At 36.8% G+C, this 25,791-nt stretch overlaps 1 protein-coding gene across 2 annotated transcripts in view; it reads left to right on the forward strand.

Moving 5' to 3' along the window:
- Nucleotides 1-25,791, forward strand: part of YWHAE (tyrosine 3-monooxygenase/tryptophan 5-monooxygenase activation protein epsilon) — a 34,786-nt gene that overhangs the window by 7,714 nt on the left and 1,281 nt on the right. Inside the window, exons 2-6 of one of the 2 annotated variants that reach the window (XM_055576978.1) lie at nucleotides 15,331-15,530; nucleotides 18,584-18,690; nucleotides 19,323-19,529; nucleotides 21,531-21,667; nucleotides 24,461-24,507. In XM_055576978.1, coding sequence (XP_055432953.1) covers nucleotides 15,331-15,530; nucleotides 18,584-18,690; nucleotides 19,323-19,529; nucleotides 21,531-21,667; nucleotides 24,461-24,468 — 659 coding nt within the window. In that variant the 3' untranslated portion in view covers nucleotides 24,469-24,507. The remainder of the gene's footprint in view (nucleotides 1-15,330; nucleotides 15,531-18,583; nucleotides 18,691-19,322; nucleotides 19,530-21,530; nucleotides 21,668-24,460; nucleotides 24,508-25,791) is intronic. The other variant, XM_055576977.1, reaches the window with a different exon arrangement.

A 25,791-nucleotide genomic window follows, 5' to 3' on the forward strand; every position in this document is an offset into this window, starting at 1 on the left:
AAAATTTATTTGGTGCAGAGTAGACCCTCTCCCCCCGGCCAAGTTAACTCTGGGAACTTCTGGTGGTCCAGTAGTTAAGACCCCTGAGCTCCCAATGCTGGGAACATGGGTTCAGTTCCTGGCCAGGGGACTAAATCCCACATGCCACAACTAAAGAGCCTACATGCTACATCTAGGACCCGGGGCAGCCAAATAAAATAAAAATACATTACTATGAAAGTTAAGATTTGTGTGAAATTTTGCAGAAGTTATGGAAAGATTTAGACTTTGAGCTCTTTTTTTCCTCCCCTCCCATGTGTGCCTTTGGTCGTTTACTTGCCCAGTCTTTCTCTTTCTACCTCTACCTCCTCTTCACTTCATCTTTTTGGTTCTGCTACAGATAGATATGGTATGCACGCCTGAGGGAGTATCTTCTTAAATTCTGAGAGGAGAAATCTGTTTTGAGTAGAGGAAGAGGGATTTTTTTTCCCCCTCCGTCAATATTGAGACTAATGGGAGCGATAACCTTTCTGCAGTCAAAATTGTAAAATCTTTGTAAAAGGATGTCTTGTTTTTCTACCTACCAGAAACTAGTTAGGAATGTTTAAAATTTTTTAAAGAAGGTAAGTTTTTTTTTATTGGACCGGTTGCATGGCTTATCAGATCTTAGTTCCCCAACCAGGGATCAAACCTAGGCCCTTGGCAGTGAAAGGGGAATTCCCAAGGCTAAAAATGTTTTACTCTTTTTTTAAGAGAAGATACAAATTAATTTTAGAGTGAGAGACTCCTCTGTTTAGGTTGGTGCGTGAATAAGAAAAATGGTACACATTTGAGTGTCAGGAGTATTGTGTTTGAAAAGCCTTAGTATTCAGAGTATGTACTAGGCACTTGGGATTCATCAGTAAACAAAATAGACAAAAAGTCCGTTCAAGGGGCTTATTTTGCTGTGAATGTATAAATGCTTTTATTTTTTAAAATATTGATTTGGCTGAGACAGGTCTTAGTTGCAGCACTCGGGATGGGACCTTTGCGTCATGCGGGGCCTTTCGTCAGAGCGCGAGGACTGGAGTTGTGGCTTCGGTTGTTGAGGCACATGGGCATAGTTGCTCCGCGGCATGTGTGGAATTTCAGTTCCCCAGCCAGGCCTCAAACCTGTGTCCCTGCATTGCAAGGCAGATTCTTAACCACTGGACAACCAGGGAATTCCCTATATAAATGCTTTTTAGAATTATTCTTCTGTTAGCATGTGTAATTAAGAGTTAATTTGAGTTAGTCAATAACAATACTGGTGTTTGGTGTAATTGTAGGGCATTATATCTGGTGCTGGTTCCTGTCCCATATCAAAGACTTTTGTAGAAAGCTATATTTTTTCTTCATTAATTAACTAGAGTTAAGTGGTATTAACAAAAGTTTTCCTCAAAAATTATTTTCGTAGACTGTAATCATAAAGTCCTACATTAATACCATCTGTTATTTATTGGCAGCTATTGCAGGTGCTTACCATTATCTCTGTCCTCAAAAACAACCCTGCAGAGAAGGTGATACCCATTTTACAGATGAAGATTAAGAACCTTAGGAAAAGTGACAACAGTAGGGGATCACTGGGATTCAGCTAGTCTTTTCATGTCCAAGCTGATACTCCACTCACTTTCATATTTATATGTATGGAAACATTAGTTCAAGCCAGTTGCTCTTTTTTGTTCCTTACATTTTAATTTTATGACTCAGAGGTTGCTTTGAACAGTCTTTGGGCTTAATTCTGTTACCTTTCATATAGGAAGAAGACAGAAGAGTAATATGTAGGTTTGAGTATATTTTCTAGTGAAGAGATGAAAGTAGCTATGAAACAAATTAATTTCAGCTGGGGATTGTGTCTGTAACTTTGGGTTTTACTCCAGTCAGCTGAGCTACTGGTTCATTTAATTATATAATATTCATTTTATATAATTAAGCATAATGTGAGTGGTGGTCGGAAGGCCTGCAAGGTGAGGCCTCAGTATACCCCAAGTGACATCAACTTTTAAGGAAGCACCAGGATTAGTGAGGGAGTGTCCGTGAATGTTTTCCCTCAGAGATTGGTTTTGCTTTTTTTACTTTAGTTGATTTTGCCTATTTCCACTTTCTAGGTCTGTTTTTTCCTCAGGATGATGGATTCAGATGTGCTGCGTTTGCAGTTCTTTCAGTGCAGCACTGTCACATGGTTCTCTAGGAACTATGCAGCAGAGGGACTCTGGGTATTTTCATCATTTTGGAGAAACCTGCTTTTCCCCCCAAATAACGTGAATGGAATTTCATCTTTTTTTTTTTGATAGTTGTCAAGGATAAAGAGAATTTAGAAAGACTCTACCCTCTCATTGTTCTTTCCAGACAAGAATTGGTCTCAGTGTTACACTTGACAGTAAAATTCAGTTGTAAGAAACTGTTTGGATTTATTAGATTATATAGTATTAATATGATTCCTTAAGTGTAATCAGTAGAATTCCATTTATTAATTTGGAATTTTTCTTACTGTTTTATATTTTAAAGAAGTGTCTCCTTTCTCGTTACCCATTGTGAGAGTCTTGGTTTCTTTCTAGCTTTGGAGTCTTAACTAGTGCTTATTCGTCAATCCCCTAGCTTTTTCATACGGCCATTGAGTATGTTCACATGGTATTTTGTTTAATCAAGGAATCAAGAAATTAAACAGTGTTGAGCATGAGAAAAACACTACTGTTTGTAAATTCTTAATATGAGACTGAAGCTTAGAAGCTCTAGGAACTTAATGATACAACCTTTCTCTTTATGTATCTTTTCAGTACATGGCTTTTCAGGTGGGTCTTTTGACCTTGGGTTTAGACCAGTTGCTAAGTCAAGTCAGTTTTACCTCTTTCCAACAGTTAATATATACTCTTAATATGGTCCTTCTTCCTTTATCTTTTGCAACTGTAAAAGATGTATTATTTTATTTACATAAAGTAATAAGATGCTAACTACATCATGACATACCATTGATTAAGAAAAATCTGGGTTTCAGAGATGTGTGAAGTTTCCTAAAATAAATATGTATTTATAGTATATATACATAATATGCTACATTCTTTCATTGAAAAGTCATTACATATGTTATTCAGCCATGTGCCTTTTTCCCTCAACAGAACATTTTGAATATAAAAGAAGTTTTTAAAAATTGGACCATTTCAACCAGTCTAACAGGAAAATTTTTAAATTTCTCATTTGTTCACCTTTGTCAGTCTACCTTGAAGGAAGGAAACCTTTCTAAGAGATTTTACTGTGCAGCCAGGGTTGAGAACCACGGAATAGATCATTTTTCAAACATGTCGCTGAATTAGAGTCACTGAGAATGCACTGAATTAGAGTACATTCAGTGAGAATGCACTGAATTAGAGTCATTGGCAACGCACTCCAGTGTTCTTGCCTGGAGAATCCCAGGGACGGGGGAGCCTAGTGGGCTGCCGTCTATGGGGTCGCACAGAGTCGGACACGACTGAAGCGACTTAGCATCAGAGAATGCTTCTTAACGGCCTTTGATATATAATGGAACTATATGTAAGCTTGTCCTGTTTTTTTCTGGTCTCCCGTAAATGTGTTATCATATTTGCATAATTTAAAAAAGTTAAAAAATTAAGGCATTTGATGGGTACTCAACTATAATACAGACTTCAGGTATATAGTTGTATTTGACTAGATGACTTTGTAGAGCTCACTTAGAGGCTTTCTCAGCTATTTTTCCAGAGTTAAATATTATAATTAGAGACCCTGAGTTTGAGAATATGAGAAATTTCTGTGGCAATACTGCATAATTTTTTGTCTAGTTTAAAAAAAAATTGTCAATTCTTATTTTTGAGTGGCACTGCATACCTTATGGATGGACCTCTGACTATTTTTTCCCCTTAATTTAATGTAGTTTATTGATTTCTGTCACTTTTCCCTGTATCTGCCTCTGTATTTTCATACTATGTTTTGATTAGTTGATAGGATTAGGAGTTTACGTCTTCCTCTTCACAGACATTCCTGAAGATTTCTCCTATATATCCATTCTTGTACTTTTTTTTTTCTTTCATTGTACTATTTAATCAATAGGTATTTATTTAACATTTCTTAAGAATGTTCCCCCTTGTGAATGATAAAATAATTTATGATACCTAATATAAAGGAGTTTACTAAGAGTTTAGTTTTCCTCCTGGAGAAGGAAATGGCAACCCACTCCAGTACTCTTGCCTGGAAAATTCCATAGATGGAGGAGCCTGGTGGGCTACAGTCCATAGGATTGCAAAGAGTTGGACACAACTTCACTTTCACTTTTAGTTTTCCTAGTTTTAATAGATGAGATACTCATTGGGGTGGATAAGATTTGGATGGTGGGAGAGGGGGATTGCTTCAGATGTATCATCAAAAGTAGGATATGGGGTGAAGCATATGAGGCCTAAGAATGGAATTGTCTGGGCCAGAAAGAAAAAAAATGAAGCCAGATTATACAAGAGGCTTTATTTATTAGATTTAAGTTCTATGTGTATTTTTTGTAATGATAAAAAGTTTAATTCAGCAAGAGTATAAAACAATGCATGTAATGCTCCGAAGTGTATATAGTAAAAATCGACAGAACTATGGGAAGAAGTTGACAAACCTATTACTGTATTGGGAGGTTTAAGTAAACATCTCTTAGTAAATGGTAAGTCAGGCAGACAAACACAAGTGTAGAAACTTTGAACAACACAGTTAACAAGCTTGAATGAAAGGACATAAAAGAAAATATATACCCAGCTGTAAGAGAATATACATTATTTTCAAGCACAAATAGAACATTTATAAAAATGCATTATGCAGTCATAAAGTAAGTCTCTGCAAATTTGAAAGAGTAATCCTTATAGACCATTGAATTTTACATTAATTGGTATACACATCATCCAGAGGTCTTCTTTAAGTAGAAATGATAACCAGAGGGTTGTGATGGCGGATGGGATTCTGCTTTTTCGTAAGCCAGCTGATGTCTGATGTTACTTGTCTTCAGACTGCACTTTCTGTATCAAGGATTATAGACGATGTTCTTCAACTGCAGTTTCTTAGTTTGAGTTTCTCAAGAAGAGGACCCTGAAACAAAAGATTTAGGAGCCAGTGATTTACTTTGTTGGTGAAGGAAACATCAGTTGGAACGTGAGGGCCAGCTGATAGCCGATATCAGGCTAACTACCTCTGTGGGCAGTTGTTACTGAATTACCATGGAAGAGCTTTGAAGACCAGTGTCAAACATATGTCTCATAGCCTTCTACTGGAAACAGAAGTCAGTGCCTGACTTCAAAGGACAGGCTGATATGCTTATTAGGGACAAATGCAGCTGGTGATTTGAAGTTGAAGCCAGTGCTCATTTCTTGATTTCTGAAAATCCTAGGGCCCGTAAAAATTATGCTAAATCTACTCTGCCTGCACTCTATAAATGGAACAAAAAAGCCTGGATGTTTAGTATGTCTATTTATGACGTGCTTTATTGAATATTTTAAGCCCACTGTTGAGACCTACTGCTTAAGAAAAAGGATTCCTTTCAACATATTGCTGCTCATTGACAATGCACCTGGTCACCCAAGAGCTCTGATGGAGATGTATGATGAAATTAACGCTGTTTTCATGCCTGCTAACACAACATACATTCTGCAGCCCATGGATTAAGGAGTCATTTGAAGTTTAAAGTCTTATTGTTTATGAAGATAGTGATTCCTCTGGTGGATCTGAGTGAAGTAAATTGAAAACCATTTGGAAAGGATTCTTCATTCTAGATGTCATTAAGACTAAGTTCTGTGTTCTTTATTTAGCTCATTACTGTGTCAAGTGCTTTGTCAACACTCCAAGTGCTTACATCTTCCTGGATTCCTGTTTGTTTGTTTTTAAATCTTAAAAGAGGCAAACAAAGGAAAGGATTTTAACATGTTATTGAGTTCCTATTAGGTGCCAGGGAATTAATGATGCAATCTTGTTTTAACCCTCATCACCCAGTGAGTGGTGGCTATCTTCCAAATTGTAGGTGAGGAAACAGGTTCATAAAGGTTAAGTGATGTAGGTCAAAGTTATATGTAGCTATGACAAGAATAGTAAAAATGATAACTGAAATAAAATAAGACCCCTTTGAGAGGCTTCCCAGACTCCCTATTTTGTTTTCAGCATCCTGCTTGTTTCCTGGTACTCAACACAAAATGTACTTGTAGATGTCACATTTTTAATTCTGTCTGCTTTAAGCCATTCAAACTTTTGTTTAAAGAAAAATCCCAGGAATGACTTCCAAATCTTGACCAAACTCTTTACTCAGATTACTTTTTTAATAATTCTTTCTTAATATGTGTAAGATATGTGTCAATATTTTGGTCAGTTTTAATGAAAGATAACTAGTGACTACTGTAGCATTTTATTTCTCTAGGAACATGTCAGAGATAGAAGACTCCTAAAACTACACACATTAGCTTTTTATTGTGTGTTTAGATCTTTTCCACATTATTAACTGTTGAAATTAAAAAGATTTTTTTTTTTGGGCTGCAACACGTGGTTTGTGATCTTAGTTTCCCAACCAGAGATCACACCCAGCCCCTTGACAGTTAAAGCATGGAGTCCTAACCACTGGACTGCCAGGGAGTTCCCAGATAAGAATTTTTCAATGGACTGAGTTACTATTTTGAGTAATGTAAAATCTTAAGTTGTGTTTTGGCACCGCATAGAACTCTTTAGTGATTTGGAAGCACACTCAAAAGTGCAAAAAACCTTTTAAAGTGATGTATCACAGACTTTGTGACATAGCTGAATTATTAGTGGTAAAACTAAATTGTCAAATTCGGCAGGGATTTTAATGTTCAATTGCCAATATAAGTCACTTTTGCTTTCTGAGAATATATATATATATTTTTTTTTGAGAATATATTTTTGTAACCAGCTTAATCTGATGGGCTTATGAAAATATAGCTCTGTCAAAAACCATGTTCCCTAAGGGTAATACTGAATTTGTTTGATGGTTAGCTGATAATACCTGCCCTTAAAATTACCCAAATCAAATTTCTTTTCTATGCTTTATGGTACATAAATGTTGGTGCCAGTAGTGTATTTGTCACTGTGACACAGAAAAAGGATAGTTTTAGAAAAAATTTGGCTCTATCTGTATATTCCTAAATATTAATGGTCATTGCTACTAAGAAATGAATCATAGAAACCTCACAGAAGTCATGAGTCCATCAGATGATCTGAAAGCAGCATAATACCTGGACAGTAACATAAATAACTTCCTTAAAAAAAATAGATTTATGTTTTTGGCTGTGGTGGGTCTTTGTTGCTGCACGCAAGCTCTCTTTAGTTGTGGAGAGTAGGGGCTGCTCTCTCCATCGTGGTGGCGTCTTTTGTGGAGCACAGGCTCTGGGCAGACAGGCTTCAGGAGTTGCAGCACGTGGACTCCGTAGTTGTGACAAACGAGCTTAATGGTTCCGAGCATGTTGGATCTTCCCAGGCCAGGGATTGAACCTGTGTCCCTTGCATTGCAAGACTAATTCTTAACCACTGGACCACCAGGGAAACCTCTCACAAAGGTAACTTTCAATAGAAATACTGTCATTGGTTTCATGAGATCAGAAGTATCTCAGTGAAGACTGCTTCTTATATAAATTGGTCATTTTCTGGGACTCTTTCTAAAGATCTGCAGTATGTGGTAAATTCCTCTTAGATTTAGTACCTTGGAAATTTTTTTCCCAACACACTTGAAACTTCTTTTTATCAAATATAGTAACAGTTTAACTTGGAACATTTTAAGTTGTTGCCTCCGTTGTCATTAACCATAGGCAAAATTCGTTATCTGCATTAATTGCCTGTAATTCCGATGCATATCAATGCTTTTACAAGTAATGTCTGATTTGACAGTTTTTAAAAATCTTAGTGTGGTTTCATTGGCTTTTTTTAAAGCTATATTGAGTCACTGTGGTGTGCCCTCCCCCCTTCTTCCAGCCTCTTGTACTTGAGCAGTGAGGTCATGTGAGTTGTTTGGGCCAGTGAAATGTGAGCAGAAATTTTTGTCTGTCTGACTGTATAGTGGCAGTGATGAACCCTTTGCTGATTTCTTGTTTCTCTCCTTGCTTCTTGGACTGAAGTACCAAATGGTACAGCTTAAAGATGGTGGCCTCTCCCAAACATTTGAGAAGGAAACCTTTGTTGTGTCAAGGCTCTGAGACTTGGAGAATAATTTGGTTCCCAAGCACACCTGTTCTATCCTTTGGGAATACAGAATTACCAATTGCAGTTCAGAAAGGTTGAACACATGTTGACTTTCTCTTTGTACTTTGAATTTTGAGATGTTAAATAGATTACATCCAGGCCTCTCTGCTTTCCAAAGTCTTAGGGGAGGCTGATCTGTCTCAAGATTATATGCCAGATTCTCTAGAGATGAATAAAATCATCCTTTGGCTGTTAGGTTAAGTATGTACATGCTGTCATATGAAGAGTATTTTGCATTCGTGGCATGCCTCAATGTGAATGAATAATTAAAGGGTATAACACTCCCCCCTTTTGTGCAAACTGAGTCTGTGATGGAGTTCCTTCTTTTCATTCCTTAATTTCTAAACCATATCTCTTCAGAACTAAGTATTGAGATTTTAAGGGAGACATTCATCACATTAAGCTCCTTGGCCAACTGGAGCTCTTTCATCTTAGGCTTTTTAGTTCTTTCTTTGTCCTCAGTCTGGCTACTCTCTAAATATTGTTGCTGACAACAGGTCTAGTTTTCTGCTTTTATTAATTTGGGAACTTCTCCCTCCCCATAACTCAGACATTAGGTTTTCCTTTGCTGCTGTTCTCTTTCCCTCTTTTAGCCCAGATGACACAAATATTTTTTCGGCGTATGGTACAAGAGCCATTTATGTTCATATATCTTACCTTTCCCTGATAATCCTAAGATGAGAATGTTCTAAACTGTTTAAACTGTTTGACACTGGGGGCTTCTTTGCAGTCCAGTGGTTAAGACAGCAGGAGTGTGGGTTTGATCCCTGGTCGGGGAACTAAGATCACACACCCTGTGGCACAGCCAAACAAAACAAAACTTTTTCTCAGCAATTGGAAAATTAAGATATTTGTTCTCTCCCTCTTGCTGTTCTCATTTAGTGAAGAATGGCTTTTTGTGTTGGTGATTCTTTTTTACTTATTGTATTATCCTTCAGATTTTTATTTTGTCAAGTGTCTGTAAGATAATAGTCATCGTGTGGTAAAGTAAAAAAGCTAAATAGGGGGAAATGGTGGCATTATATTGAAAAGTACAGATCCTACACTGCTACTTCTAATTTAACAATAGATCTTTCTCTTTTGAAAAAGTACTCTCATTTAATAGAAATATTAATGTATCTTGGGGGTGTAAACACTTCTCTGTTAGTTCAGATATATACATACAAAATACATTCTGATAGATCCCAGACTAATAATTTCAAACAGCAACTCCTGGCAGTTAAAAATTGGTCGAGAGATTTCTATTGAGGTGATTTTTATCATTACAACAAGGTGAATTTTACAGAGTTTTACAATTTGCAGAGGTACTTTGCTTTTTTACCTTCTGGCTTTCCCCATGATAGTTCTGCATCATAGTTCTGAGATAGTTCTGAGATAACTTTGCATTCTTTCCATTTGACATAGTGATTTGGGAAGCTTGCCTTCATGTAAGCTAGAAATAAATTCATTGTCTTAAGTTTATTCTCATCTTGGGTCTATGGAGGAGTTTCTTTTCACCACTCCCCAGTTAATTGAAATTCTGCTATTATCATCATGTCTGTCATTTGGATTACTTTTCATTGAGAAAGGGGGACTACAGAGTTTGGGACAGAGCTACTTAGTTTATCTTCATTGTGTTTGTGGGCTAGTGTATGTGTGAGAGAGAGAAAATACACAAAATAACAAAATTTACCATGTTGATTATTTTTAAATGTATAGTTCAGTGGTGGTAAATAAATACATTTATATTTTTGTGTAGCCATTACTATCCACCCCCATAATTCTTTTCATCTTGTAAAATTGAAACTATCCATTAAACAGTAACTTCACTTTCTCCCTTCAGCCTCTGGCAACTAACATTATACTTTATGGCTAATTTAAGTATCTCATTTAAGCGGAATTGTATAATATTTGTCTTTTTGTGACTGGTTTCTTTTACTTAGCATACTGTTCTCAATGTTTATCTCTGTTGTAGCAAATTGCAGAATTTCCTTTTTAATAGTCCATTGCAAGTGTAGACTATTCATTGATGTGTATACTGTTAATTCATTGATGGATTCATTGATGGACACTTGGTTGCATCCATGTTTTAACTATTGTGAATAATGCTGCTATAAAAATACCCAAATATATCCCTTTAAGACCCTGCTTTCAGTTATTTTCGATATTTACCCAGAAGGGGGAGTTGCTGGGTCATGTGGTAATTCTATTCAGAAATTTTCAAGGAGCCACCATACTTGTTTACACAGCAACTGTACCATTTTGCATGTCCACTAATAGGACACAGGGTCCAATTTCTCCACATTCTTGCCAACACCTGTTTTCTGGTTTCTTAATAGTGGCCATCCCAAGGGGTGTGAAGTGGTAGGTCATCTTAGTCTTTTAAATAGATAAAAGGAAGAGCTGGATTTTTTTCCCTATTGACTGTTTCTGTAAACATACCCTATACCCTAAGGGGCTCTTGATTGGAAATCAAATCTGGTTATTATTTAAAATGACACTTTTCTATCCTCTGTTACAGATTGCTTTGATGGGTTTATTTCCTGCCCCCTCCTTTTTTTTTTTTCACCAGCCTGTCACTTTTCCATATAAAAGACAAGTCTATAGCCTTCACATTCACATACTTTGTGCCTCTTCTGGATAATCTATAGCAGATGAATCCATAAGGCTTCTAGAATACGGTATGCCAAGTTCTCAGAATATACCCAAATGCCTTGACTTTGTATTATGAAAGAGTTTTGGTCTACTTTAGTCGTTTCATGTACAGGATTCAAGATCAGATCATATAATATTATGAGTCTCTCCATAGTCTTGTTAATTGGGAATATTATTTGAATGTAGTATAAGCGTTTACTGCTTCCCAGGAGGCGCTAGTGGTAAAGAACTCTCCTGGCAAGGCAGGAGACATAAGAGACGAGTTTGATCCCAGGGTTGGGAAGATCCCCTGGAGAGGGAAATGGCAACCCATTCTGGTATTCTTGCAGGGATAATCCCATGGTTCCATGGGGTTGCAAAGAACTGGACACAACTGAAGTGGTTTACTGCACACAGCAGGGTAGTCAGTAACAAATAGAGGCAAGCTGGTTCAGTGTAATGGACTAGGCTGTTACTCAATGAACGAGAAATGACCTGGAACAAAACAAGCTTAGTGTTTGGTTCAGATGTCCTTTGAGTTGTGAGGATTACATATTTCAGAGTTTTTGTAACTGTGGTGATTTTCAGTCAGCTACCCATTGTCCCCCAACTATCAAGAGTCCCAGGAATTGTATATTGTTGCCTAAACCTCATGTACCCAACTCTGCCTCCACAAATAGTGATTTGATCATGAAATTGCTGTTCTCTGATACATAAATTGTGAACATATCTGCTGCAGAGAGATTTGACAGCCTCCCTTCGTGCAAGAAATGCTGAGATCTCATTGATAAAAATAGTTGCTGCAAAGGTGATTTCATGAAATTCTAATTGTGTTTGAGAAGTTTATGTGAATACAACTAGTGTTAATCCTCTGCTGTTGGAGGTTTTAATGGTGTGACTAGTCTAGAATTTAGGTAAATAGGGTTTTCACATGGTTTGGTGGGGGTATATTTTAGTTAGGATTATGTTTCTATTGCTGGTGTTAAATGGATGCTAAGTGTTAAAAGGTGTTAAGGATGACACCAGTGTTACGAGAATTTCACTATAGTCATAATTTGCACAAAGCACTGGTTGTAAGACTTCTAGCAGCAGCATAAAGCTCTTTCCTCTTCTTATTCATGCTACCCTTAGTCTTATTCCTCCTGGAATGGAGACATTTCTGAAGGCAAAGAGCTATGAGTAGTGTTGGGCTTTTAAAAAGTAACTGCTGTTTAAAAAAAAAAAAAAATTTTTTTTAATATATTTAACTGCCCTGGGTCTTAGTTGTGGCATGTGGGTTTTGTTTTGTTTTGTTTTGTTTTGTTTTTTTTAGTTGCAGCATGTGGGATCTGGTTCCCTGACCAGGGATTGAGCCCAGGCTCCCTGCATTGGAATCTTGGAGTCTTAACCACTGGACCACCAGGGAATTCCCTGCTTTTAAACTCAGTAATTAAAAAGCAGGTAACTCAAAAACTGGCAAAGCATCGAATGGATATTTTCCAAAAAGCAGGCACAAATAGCCAATTAGCATATGAAAAGATACTCACCATCATTAGCCATCAAGGAAATGCAAATCAAAATCTGAGATACCTCTTGATGCCCACTAGGATGACTTTAAAAAAAAAAAAAGGAAATTAACCAGTGTTGGTGAGGTTATGGAGAAATTAGAATCATCCTCACTTGCTGACCCTATTTATAGTTTCAGTCTTTAAGTATATATTCAAGAGACTTGTGTACATTCTTACATGAATGTTTATAGGCGCATTATTCATAATAGCTAAAAAGTGGGAAGTCAGTGTACAAAAGTACATTAACTGAACGGATAAATAAAGTGTGGCATAGATATATATAGTTGTTTAGTTGCTCGGTCATGTCCATCACTCTGTGAACTCATGGACTGTAGCCCACCAGGCTCCTCTGTCCTTTGGATTTTCCAGGAAAGAATACTGGAGTGGGTTGCTATTTCCTTCTCCAGGGAAATCTTCCCAGCTCAGGGATTGAACCTGCATCTCCTGCATTGCAGGTGGGTTCTTTCCTGCTGAGTTAACCAGGGAATCCCAATTTTTAGATATTTTAGTAATGTTTTTCCATATATAATGTTGTAAAGCTCTGTAATTTAAAAGAATTATGGTCCTTTGTTGGTGTAGCTAGGTTACTTTTTATTTAATTTAAAAATTTATATATATTTGGCTGTTCTGGGTCTTTGTTGCTGCACAGGCTTTTCTCTAGTTGCGGGGAGAAGGGGCTACTCTAGTTTATGGTGCTTGCGCTTCTCATTTTGATGACTTCCCTTGTTGCAGAGCATGGGCTCTAGGGTGCTTGGGCTTCAGTAGTTGCAGTGAGAGAGCTTGGCGGTTGTGGCTCCCCGGCTCTAGAGCACAGGCTCAATAGTTGGGGCACACGGGATCTAACCAGTGTCTCCTACGTTGGCAGGTGGATTCCTTACCTTGTAACCTTAGCTTTTACCTTTACCTTAGCCCTAGGTTACTTTTTAAATTGCTTTGTTGGAGAACTAGTGTGGCAGTGAGCTTGAAATGATAACCCCCTTTACTCCTAAACACTGCCACCGTCATTTTTCCATGGCTGTGGTTAAAAAAAATTGGATGTTTCAAATGAATGCTCTCAGGCTTCCACAAATGAATTAATGGTCTTATTACCATGTATGCTCTAATATTTTTTTTAAAGCTTCAGAATCGCCTTAAAAAAATTCAGCTGTATTGAGGTAAGATTTTATAATACACTACTTTACACATAAAATTGTTTTAGTAAATGTGTTCAATTATGTAACCACCACAGAACAATTCTATTTCCCCCAGATTTCCTTTGTACTCCTTTGCTCATCAGCCCCTTACTTCACCCCCATGTCTTGATAGCCACTTCCTCTCTGTTTTAATAGTTTTAGTTTTTTCTCTAACTTGATTTAGGTGGAATCATAGTCCATTTAGGTCTGGCTTTTTTCAGTTAGCATGGTGTTTTTAAAAGTCACCCATGCTGTTACTTGTATCAGTAGTTTGTTTTTTTTGTGAGCAACTTCGCTTTCACTTTTCACTTTTCACTTTCATGCATTGGAGAAGGAAATGGCAACCCACTCCAGTGTTCTTGCCTGGAGAATCCCAGGGACGGGGGAGCCTGGTGGGCTGTCGTCTGTGGGGTCGCACAGAGTCGGACATGACTGAAGTGACTTAGCAGCAGCAGTATTCCATTGTATGGATGGACATTTGGGTTGTTTTCGCCCTTTGAATATGATGAATAAAGTTGCTCTGAATATGTGTATAGTTTTATGATGTAAGGAACTACTGCAGTGTTTTCTAGAGATCATACCATCTTAATATTTGTATTAACTTCCTGTATTAACTCCCTGATATACTTCCTGGAAATCATTTCGTGGGATTACACATAATTTAGTGTATCATTAAGCAGTGTTTCATAAAGTCACCATCTTCATCATATAATTATTATGTATGTATTATGCATAGAATGTACGCTAAGGATGTTTGTAAAATGCAGATCCTTGGGTCTCATTACCAAAAGTTCTTATTCCATAAAGTTGAAGAGTCACATGGTGGTAATGACATTTAGTCATTTTCAAAACCATCGTTTTAATTAATATATTTGTTTACTTCTTTGCAACATTTCTTTGTATTTATTTCTTTGCCCGTGTAGGATCTTTGTTCCCTGATGAAGGCTCAAACCCCGGCCCCCTGCATTGGGAGCACAGAGTCTTAGCCACTGGACCACCAGTGGACCACCAGGGAAGTCCCTTCATTAATATATTTGTTCAGTTAGTGTTTCTTGAGGGGATTTTGGTACTTCCTTTGCATCCACATGCATTTTATTTCATTTTTTTCCCCTGTACTAAGATCTCCCAGTGTTTATCTGGGCCTCTTTGTTTGCTCGCCATCTAGTGGTAACAAGTGAGAACCACCCAAGTGAATGAATTCATAGGAGGTGGACAGCGCCCTTCTAAAGGAGGAAGGGTTGGAAAATCCAAAGATAAGTTTATGACTAACGAAAATGCTCACTTTATGTTTGCTGTATGAATGAATGCGCTTTCCTCCCATGACTTTCTTTGAGGGGGGTAGGAATTCAGTATTATTTGGTTGGGAAATAATTTGAGAGAAAATGTATTTTCTATCACTTTTTTTGAAAAATGCATTTTAGAGCCTGTAAATTTAAAACTTTTATCCTAAATGGCCAGCTGAATTACTTTTACTAGGAAATGGGTAGGTGTGCATTCCTAATTCTCTTACATGAGAGATGCCTCCAAGCCATACTAAATTATACTTGGCATTTTGGTTCCATACAGTTTATATTCTAGATCCTCTTGTTCTGGGCTCTTAATTTACTTTGTCTTTTACATGGTTTTTAGTTTTTTTGCTCATGCTGGTTTGATGATTGTGAAAGTAATATTTTGCTTAAAAATTTGTTTTTTGTTTTACATTAGCTTGGCAGAAAAAGATTTACTGTGATAGGGATGTTTTAACAAAACTTAAGTTTGTAAGGTCTGATTTTACTTTTCCCTTATAGAAATGGTGGAGTCAATGAAGAAAGTAGCAGGGATGGATGTGGAGTTGACAGTTGAAGAAAGAAACCTCCTATCTGTTGCATATAAAAATGTGATTGGAGCTAGAAGAGCTTCCTGGAGAATAATCAGCAGCATTGAACAGAAAGAAGAAAACAAGGGAGGAGAAGACAAACTAAAAATGATTCGGGAATATCGGCAAATGGTGAGATTGTTACATCCTAGTGTTAAAGTCGCTCAGTTGTGTCTGACTCCTTTGCAACCCCATGGACTGTAGCCCACCAGACTCCTCTGTCCATGGGCTTCTCCAGGCTAGAATACTGGAGTGGGTTGCCATTCGCTTCTCCAGATGATCTTCCCAACCCAGGGATTGAACCTGGGTCTCCTCTATTGCAGGCAGATTCTTTACTGTCTGAGCTACTGGGTGGCCTGCATATCCTAGACATATTTTGTCATATCCTGTGGTTTAGTCGCTAAGTCGTGTCCGACTCTTTGTGACCCCATGGACTGTAGCCCACCAGGCTCCTCTGTCCATGGGATTTTCCAGGCAAGAATACTGGAGTGGATTGCCATTTCCTTCTCCAGGGGATCTTCCCAACCCAGGAATCGAACCCAGGTCTCCTGCATCGCGGGCGGATTCTTTACTGATTAAGCTGGGAGGGAAGTCCAAAGAATGATGTCTTAGGTGTTAGACTGTTTAGACCATAGCCTAGTACACACATTGTTGTATACCTCTGCAGTGTATATTTTATATTTTACTGGATTTGCATCTTTTACTCATCTGGGTTGAGAATTAGAAGCTATACAGTATTTGAGGAGAGAGAAGACATTTTTTTTCCTTGAAAGCTGCAGAGAGCACCACACAAGTAGACAACTAATTTAATCATTGTTTCTATTGTGGTGACTACAAAATACTTCATTGTGTAACTTGAAATTACCATTCTGGACAGCTTAACCAGTATTCATGTGCCTGTTAAGCACATCAGTTGATAGGTAATATGGGTGCAAAAATGAGACAGTTAATATCCTTATGAAGATGGGTCTAGTCATTGTTTTTATAATAGGATAGAAAAGATCAGAGGGCGTAAATTTATTGTCTCAGATATTATATGTGGGTATATGCTGATATGTAATGTTTTTCTTGCTGTGGCTTTTGGTCAAGAAAGTTTAATCTAGTGCAGTGGTTCTCAAACCAGAAGTGACTTTGCTCCTCAGAGGACATTTGGTAGAGACATTTTTGGTTGTCACAACTTTAGTGGGTAGAGATGAGGTTAGTGCTAAGCATCCTATTAGGCATAGAGTAGCCCCCCCACTGTTGAGTGTTGAGAAACTGATTCTAAACACACTCTTAAAAGTACAGTGAGAGGAATAAAATGTCACAAAGTTAGCATGGAGTGAATTTGGTGGATAGAGGGAAAGGGGAAACAGCATTTGCTGACTTACGTGAGATATTTCTAAATTACAAAATATGTGTGCAAGTTACTGTATTTAATCTTTAAATAACCCTGTAAAGGGTAGATATTATTCTAGTTTCTAGATAAAAACGGGTGTTCTGAGTGATTAACTAACTACCTGGGATCACATAGAAAGTGGTGAGCTGGTACCAGTGTGACCATTACCTTCAAACACATTGGAACCAAGAATATGGATTGTTGGTATTGAGGTTGGTGTTTCAGAGGGATGAGGAAATGAGGTTGAGAGTGCTGCAGAGAGAAGTCTGTGTGCTGGATTGTGGGATTGGGGGTAAGAAGGAAAGGAAGCAGGAAGCAAAGAGGAACTGATAAATTGGGAGAAGATGAAAGAGTCAAGAGACTGGAGGTCTTGATGTGTCTCTAAGTATAAATAACAGCAGTAAAGGAACTAAAAAAAGAAGTTGTAATCCAGTAGTAAAATACTGGAACTTAAAAATTCCAGGCTAGAGTAGCACAGTTAAAGAGTGCACAAATAAAGGTCATGGAGTTGAGATCAAGGAGAACTACATTGAAAGGAACGTGATAATGCCTTGGTGTGTGATACCAAGAATTGGAAAGGTAAGCTGTAGATACTAGTGAATGTGGGTGAAGGGCCTGCAGAGATCTATTGATGACAGAAATTGATATTTTAAAACATAGTGGATGAGCTTCCAAGGGAGGAAGGGTTTGGAGTATTAGAAGTCATCCTGAGTCAGTGAGGACTTAGGAGAATTCAGAAATCATCCTCCTCTTAGAGCAATCTATCTCTACTTGAAAAGCCATAAAGAAGGTAGTTCATTCAGGAGAGAGCTGGTTTTACTTAGAATCAGTACAAGATTATAGAAGAGTGAGTGGGAGAATTATTTACAATGGAAAGAAGGTTGCAGAGGGCACAAAATGAATTTGGAAAGGTTAAACAATCTCACTGTGAAAGAGTGAAAGTATTATTCCCTCAGTTGTGTCCCTTTGTGACCCCATGGACTGTCACCCTTAAGGCTCCTCTGTCCACAGAATTCTCCAGGCAGGAATACTGGAGTGGGTTTCAGTTCCCTTCTCCAGGGGATCTTCCCAACCCAGGGATCAAACCTGGGACTCTTGCATTGCAGGCAGATTCTTGACCGTTGGAGCCACCAGGGAAGACATTGTAGTAACAAAATTGAGAGCAGAATGTATATGTGTGTTAAGAGGTAGTATGTGTTTTTGGCATGATAAACGAATTGAAATGACTGGCAGTGTTTACTTCAGTCTGTGGACTTTTGATGTCGTAGCTGGTTATGGATCTATCAGTAAGGTGGTTTACAGTTGAGCATAATAGTGGTTAAGGAATGTGCGTCCCGGAAGCAGAATGCCTGGCTTTGAGTTTTTATTCCATCCCTTAGAAACTGTGAGCCTAGCAGTGCAGCCTACTTGGGTTCAGGTTTTCACTCTGCTTCTAAGTTCTTTAAGTTAGTTATCTTTGGTCAAATATACTGATCTTTGTTTTCCTATGTAAGTGGAGACGAAAGCTAGTTTAAAAAAAAAAAAGCTAGTTAATATGTTGCATTCAGTAAATAGTAATCACCATCTTAATTCTATAGCTGAACTGTGAGTTTTTTTTTTTCTCCCCAATCACTTAACTAATGGCATGTAGGAAGAAATACTTGACATAAACCGGAGACAGGTTTTCTCCGCTTTTGTATCAAGAGTGGAAAGGAGGTTTGGAGACGGATATATATGTTCTCTTTAATACGGTTCTCTTCTCCAAAACCAGAGATAGAATGTGATCATTTGTGTAATTTCTTAAATAATTTTTGACTTTTTTTTTCAGGTTGAGACTGAGCTAAAGTTAATCTGTTGTGACATTCTGGATGTACTGGACAAACACCTCATTCCAGCAGCTAACACTGGCGAGTCCAAGGTTTTCTATTATAAAATGTAGGTTCTATACTAGAAGGGAAGATAATCAGATTAAATGTTGGCTCTCTTAGAATCATTGGTTTTTCATATAGATTTTTCAACATTTTATTTAATGTTGGAAGGATAGTTAAAAGAGGAGTGATTCTCAGACTTAAGTTTTGGAATACTCATTTGCAAATCACTGCTAAGAACAATATATTACTGCATTTGAGGTGGTCAGACGATTGCTGTAAAAAATGCACTAGATTTTGTGTAACCTGTTTATATATTCGTTTGTGTGGGGGATACCGGCTAGCTATAAGCAATGCATTACACAGTTCAGTCTTAACATTTTATATAATTGTTTTTTTTATTTCATTAACAAACTGTTGTGCTGTTCTTTGGAACCACTTTCTATGTTTAATTCCGGTCTATTGAGTGATAAAATTTGTTGATTTTTGAACGTTTTCAGTTAATTTCTCTAGGATTTTGCTTATGTTTGGAAATGTGAAATCTGAGTCATTCCTGAAAGTTTTTGAATTATTGAAGTATATACATCTGTTCATGTTTTTATCACAACTTGATTTTATGTAATAGAGAAAAATTTTTAACAACTTATTTTAAAAAGCATTAATCTAATTCTGTTTTTTTGTTGTTTTGTTTTGCTTTAGGAAAGGGGACTACCACAGGTATCTGGCTGAATTTGCCACAGGGAATGACAGGAAGGAGGCTGCGGAGAACAGCCTAGTGGCTTATAAAGCTGCTAGTGATATTGCAATGACAGAACTTCCACCAACACATCCCATTCGCTTAGGTCTTGCCCTCAACTTTTCTGTATTCTACTATGAAATTCTTAATTCCCCGGACCGTGCCTGCAGGTAAGTCTCTAAAGAGAAAAAAACTTGACTGAAAGTGAAAAAGGTTACCAAAAAAAAATAGCTCCTTGTTTTTCTGTCTTGTTTCCTGGGGCTGCCTTCCTTGGCTTGGCCCTGTAATGAAGAATTCTGGCTCTTAACACAACTGTTTTGGATGATACAAAGACAGACCTATTTCAGTTCGCTAGGATAGTAGTTAGGATAATTATGCGATGAGGAAAAATTTGATTGGTAGATTGAAAAGAATTTTGTTACAGAGTAGGAGTAAGGAATGAGGGATTTTCATAATAGAATTATCTTCATTTTTGTATATTAGCTTTCAGTCTTTGTCTTGTGTTCAATATAGTTATGCTCTTAGTATGCATACTGTGTTGTATTTTCTGTTGTAAAGTTTGCCATCTTATTGATGTATTTAAAAGTGTTACCCCATTTATACTTCAGGTTATTCCCAATTTTGATACATAAATTTAAGGAATATATGTACATGGTTTTTTATTTCTTAAGTATACACGGCATGAAGTTTATCATTCTGTGTTTAAATGTGCAGTTCAATGATATTAAGTGGGTGTGCATGTGTGCTCAGTCGAGTCCGACTCTGCGACCCCACGGACAGTAGCTCCTCTGTCCATGGAATTTTCCAGGCAAGAATACTGGAATGGGTTGTCATATCCTATTCCAGGGCATCTTCGCAACCCAGGTCTCCTCCTGCACTGCAGGCAGATTTTTCTTTACCACTAAGCCACCAGGGAAGCCTGCCAGGCTCCTTTGTCCGTGGGATTCTCCAGGCAAGAGTCCTGGATTGGGTAGACATTAAGTACACCCACAATATTGTCTGTTGCATCTATTTCTAAAACTTTTTTATCAACTTAAACAAACTTAACACTAAACAATAACACTATATACACCTCTGTCCGATTTTCTGATAATCTCTATGAATTTGCCTATTTTAGATAAATCATACAATAGAAGTAAGTGTACAAAGTAACCTCGGTGTTCTTGGGTATGTAGGAATCAGATATTCCCTGAAAGAGATTTTCCAGCTGTCAGGTGGGTTCTTTTGAATGAAAAAATCAATATTAATTCATCTAAAAGTTTTCTAAATGGCTAGTTGAGTGAGTCCAAGCAGGTAATGTATCTTAACTGAAGAAGCTATGGCTGTTCAGGGATAGTATTGGTTGACTCTTTGATTGCCATTCTCTAGTCTAGCCGTAGCACACACAGCTTCAACCTAAGTCCTTTCCGTGCTTCTGCTTTAATGTGAAGTATGCCATTTGTTCTTTTTCTACCCATTAAGATTGTTCAAATATGACTTCTTAATTTGCTTACCCTCTTGGGTCCCTGAAGTACTTTCTCTAGGTTGGCACTTTATGTTATAATAGCTATTTATGTCACTCCCTCTATTTTTAGGTGTTTTAAAAACGTTCATTGTGGACTCATATTATGTCTCTTTCCTCTTTTTCCTACCTGCATCACTTGGTGTACATAGTACACAGTACTCAAAAAGTAAAGGTGAATTTTGTTTCTTAACTGTAGTAAATGGCTTATATGATCACATTTTTGTGGGTTTTTTCTTTCTTGCTCTGTTAACATTAAATTTTATTGAATTAAATTGTGAGATACTGTCCCAGAATTTTTTCTTTTTGCATTAAAACTTTATTAAATAAAGTTAAACTGACTAGAATTTGGAAATACCATTCACATGCATATATTTTGATGGTGGCTTGGATGGGATTAGGTCTGCTTGCCAAAAGCATAGTAATCAGTGGAACTTCAACAAAAATTTCACTAGTTCCACAGTTGCTGGATTACAAAATTTAAAAAGGCGTTTCATTAGTTACACCTGTTTTCAGTGCCAAGCATTCATTGTCTTAATAGGGTCTGGTAGTGATAACTCAAGAAAAGACTTGAGATTTAACTTATGTCATTTCTAAAATCTGGTTTTGGACTTGTTTAGTTTATTTTGGACTTGTTTAGTTTTATAATACATTATGTGAATTCTTGTAGGTTGGCAAAAGCAGCTTTTGATGATGCAATTGCAGAACTGGACACGCTGAGTGAAGAAAGCTATAAGGACTCTACACTTATCATGCAGTTGTTACGTGATAATCTGACACTATGGACTTCAGACATGCAGGGTGATGGTAAGGAGACTGAAGTTAAAATGTGTCTCTTTCAGTTGTTGGATCTATTTACTCTTAGAAAATGGGGATTTCTTCATATTATTATGCTATAACTTAGACTCAGCCTACCCTCCAAACTATCAAATTTTAATTACTACCTTTACAGGAAATGGTATCAAATATCAAAGTACAGCCTTACATTTTGGTCTGTAAGATAATAATGTAAAAGGCCTGTTTGGAAAAGGAGATCTTTTGTTAATAATCAAAGATTTAAAGATTTACCTGTCATAACATTGGCTAAACTTAGTTTTCTGTTCTATCAGTTTTGAAAGATGGAGAGGAAGCAGTTCATATTACCATTCCTCAGATTCAATTTTAGGGGTCTAAGGTTAATTATATTTTATTGTTGTTGTCACTGTTTTGGCTGAGTGGCAATCCTCAGGTTAAAACTTAGATGGTTATAAGTAGGTATTTATGGTATCTTTTCTGTGTGGAAATCTTTTATCTAAAAAAAGACTAATTTCCCTCTGTATTCTATACAGCAGATGAAACACCCTGCTCATATAGATCCTTATTTAAGAGATCTGATATAGTCTCTTTGTTTTCTCATGTTGCAGTTGTAAATAGTTACCTATTTTATAAAATTTAATCTTGTGGTTGGGAGTAGGGTGGGTGCTTAGTTTTCCAGATGTAAAGGACCAAATTTGTCACATTTCTTGATTTTAAAGAATATTTTATGCTACTCATTTCTAAAGGATTGTTTTTACCCATGATAGATCATTGAAAGGGTGGGGGGACTGGATGGGGAGATGGACACAAACTAGTGTGACATGATAATTATAAGAGTGTTTGTAACTGGCTCTGGTGATACAGGGAGTGGAAACAACATTTTGTCATTTTTAGCTACAAATCCTTTAAAAGTATATTACCCAAACTGAAGCATATTTTGTATTCCTTGAGGCTAGATGAAGTTTCTCTTGGTCAGACCAACATATATTGTATTGGGAAACCTAACTTTTTAAAGATGTCTCTGAAAATGGATGGCAGGGAATGTAGGTTGGCAGTGGAAGGACAGAGTCAGGTTTTAGAATTACCTTAACGGTAAGTGAGAGTTAGGGGACTCTGCTTCTAAAATGCAGTAGCTCTGTGAACTGTTTAGAACGTGACTAGGTTTGGCTTGAGATTTGTGGTGCATGTGACTTAACGTGCACACTTCACCAACAAAGCCAGATGGAGTCACAGATTACTTTTCGTCAGCATAGCACTGCAGGCAACCACTACCAGTCTGTGGGACTCAAAACCAACTAAACCATCTCTGAACTAATGACTGGGGTTCCTTCCAGCTTTAAATTCTATTGTATTCTAACAATAACTACTAAGAAGAATGGCCAGATAGCTGTGGACTCTTCATAGTCACCCCCAGCTCAGAGAAGACTAATATCTCTCTGCCTGTTTGAGGGGATAAAAGGAAAAAAGCATGTGGAGAGTTTGGTAAGCGGTATTGACCTAAAGTAAGGTATACCTCTTTGATCTCTTGGGATATTTTTTTGAGGGTGAAAAATACCAACAACAACAAGTGATTTTGAAAAGTGATTTTTTTTTTTTTTTTTTTTTTGGACACATTATTTGGTACAGATGTCTCCTTTTATAAAGTTGCTAGATTCCAAAAATAAAAATAAGTCTGATTTCCTGTTATCACTCATAACCAAGAATCAATTAAGGTAGATTGTGATTCCATTTGTACAGAATCAAAGATACTCTTTTTCTTGGTTATCAAGCATGTTTTGTTAAATGGATTATTTAAAAATAAAATATCTTTAAACTTACTATGTTTTCATAGTTGAGAATGTTTTTTATACAAAATGTTTAATTACATTTTAGAGTAGATTTCTCTTTAATCTTAAACACTTAAACTAGTGAAATTCAGTTGCATCAATTCCTTATGACTTCGTAGATCGACCAATTAAATTTCATTGAGACAGATTAGTTTTCCTTTAAGAGGTATGTTAAAGAATATTTGGAATTACGAAACGTAGTTTAACTTGAAAAATTCAAGTGGTCTGTTGAAATGTTAGCAAAATAAACAAGCTGTCTGAAATTACAAATAGTTGATATTAGAAAATTATTTGCCAGTTTTGCTAATGTTACATGTTAAGTTGCTTTTGTGATTTAGAATCTGCTGAATGTAGAAGAATTTGGGTTATGAAGTTAGGATGTTACTTGCACTTTGTTTAAGGATTATTTAGATTGTTTTCTCCTTTTTTACTTTAAATGTGAAAAGTGGTGTAAAAAAGCATTTGAATTGAGGGTTTCTAAACAAAGAAATCTATGAAATTTATGTTGTTCACAAACCTTTACTTATACATGCTTGTATTCTTTTTGCCTGCAGAATGTTAATGTCTGTCTGGGTGTGTTCAAACATAATTCTTTAAAGGGAGCACCACTTTTTCTCATCAAGCAATTTCGGTCCTTTTTCTTGTAACCTATGATCAGAGGACTGTTTAATACACAAGTTCATAGAGAGGAAATGTGTTCTCTCTGCTTGTTCCCTTCTCCCTTCCCAATCCAGAAACTGGGCAAAGAAATACATATCTGAGGAAATGTTTTCCCACCTTCTGTATACCTTTTAAGAGGATATTTCATCCTTTTAAAAAGGAACAGATTATTTCTTAGAGTGAAGTTCATACAAAGTAAGATTCCAAAATCTGATTCCCCTAAGTCATTGATGTTTTCCTTTGTCCTGCTCTTGGTTTATTTTTCTTGTAATGTTGCTTTCATATGATTGTTCTCCCTCCCTTTCTCCTTACAATATAGATTCCTAAAGGAAAATCCAACTCTTCCTTTCCTAAAAACTCTACTTTGTAAGTCATTATCATGGCACAGTGAATTCTGCTTTTAGTTTTGGTTCTTCACTAATCATGCCTGCATATCATCATCTTGTTGCTTAAAAAACTGCCTGTTATACATCCCAGGATGCAAAACCTTTTAAGACATTTATGATCTGCTACCCCTGTCTACTTCTGGTTGAGTGTGACTTCTTTGACAATGTTTTTACACCAGAGTTACTTGGAACTTTTGGCAAACCTAGTGGTTGCTTATAAGTAAATTAAGAGTGTGCTCTATTGATGTATGTTAACCGTATTTTGGCAGTGTATTGCTGTTGAAAATGAGTGTGAATGTTCTTATCATTTCTTAAGTTTGAATACATTATTGTTCATTGGGAGAACAATTGGGTGGTCCATCATTTCTTCCCTCAGTAAATGGTTGTTTTCGTCTTTTCTTTGCATGTCTTTCTAAATGAGTCAAAAAATCTTTATCTACCTTAAATACTTTTTTAAAACAATAAATGGCAAACATTTTTATCACAAAAGAAATGTTGAAATGACTAAAACTATCTTTACCCTTATTGCCATGACAGCATTTATCCTATCAAGGTCTTTAAGACAAGACCATTTAAAAGTGTTACTCAGAGTTTTGCTTTATGCCTGTAGGGAGCTGGTCTTAGTGTCATTTGTCCATTCTGAATAAGTAATTTAACAAGCAGTATGAATGGATGAATTGTCTGAAGTATCATGATTGTTGGATTATTTCATTGATTTTTCATTTATTTTGATCGAACTAGTAACTACTTAGGAATTAGTGGTTTATTACAGCACAAAATAATGTAACTTTTATCAGTTTATTTTTTGGCAAAAGCCTGCATGCTTCCTTATTATGGCTGTCTTATGCTTATTAATAGGTAGACGACTGGTGAATAGGCTGGCTTTCGATTGCATGTCATAGTGCAGTTGAAATTCCTCAGGCTAATTAATAATCATGTTCTAAGGGAAGAGAAAAGTGGCATGAGAGAACTGGTCCAAATGCCCTTCTTTAATAACCTCAGTGGTCTGGTTTACTTTGAGCATGCTGTTCCACTCTACAGTGAGAGATGTGGTTTATGCTTTGGTGCGATTGTCCAAGATACAAAGTTTGTAAAATATTCGTTTACAAAAGCAGAATCTTCCAACTCCTTTGAATCATTTTACTGCTCAGTTCTCATATTGAAATGTTTCTAATGAACCTTCAGATCAATTAGATTTTGCAAAAATTTATAAAATACTCTTGGTTCTCGAAGAGGTGAGGTTATTGAGAAAGAGTATTTTGAC

Source organism: Bubalus kerabau, chromosome 4, assembly GCF_029407905.1.
Source record: "Bubalus kerabau isolate K-KA32 ecotype Philippines breed swamp buffalo chromosome 4, PCC_UOA_SB_1v2, whole genome shotgun sequence".
Lineage (NCBI taxonomy): Eukaryota > Metazoa > Chordata > Mammalia > Artiodactyla > Bovidae > Bubalus > Bubalus kerabau.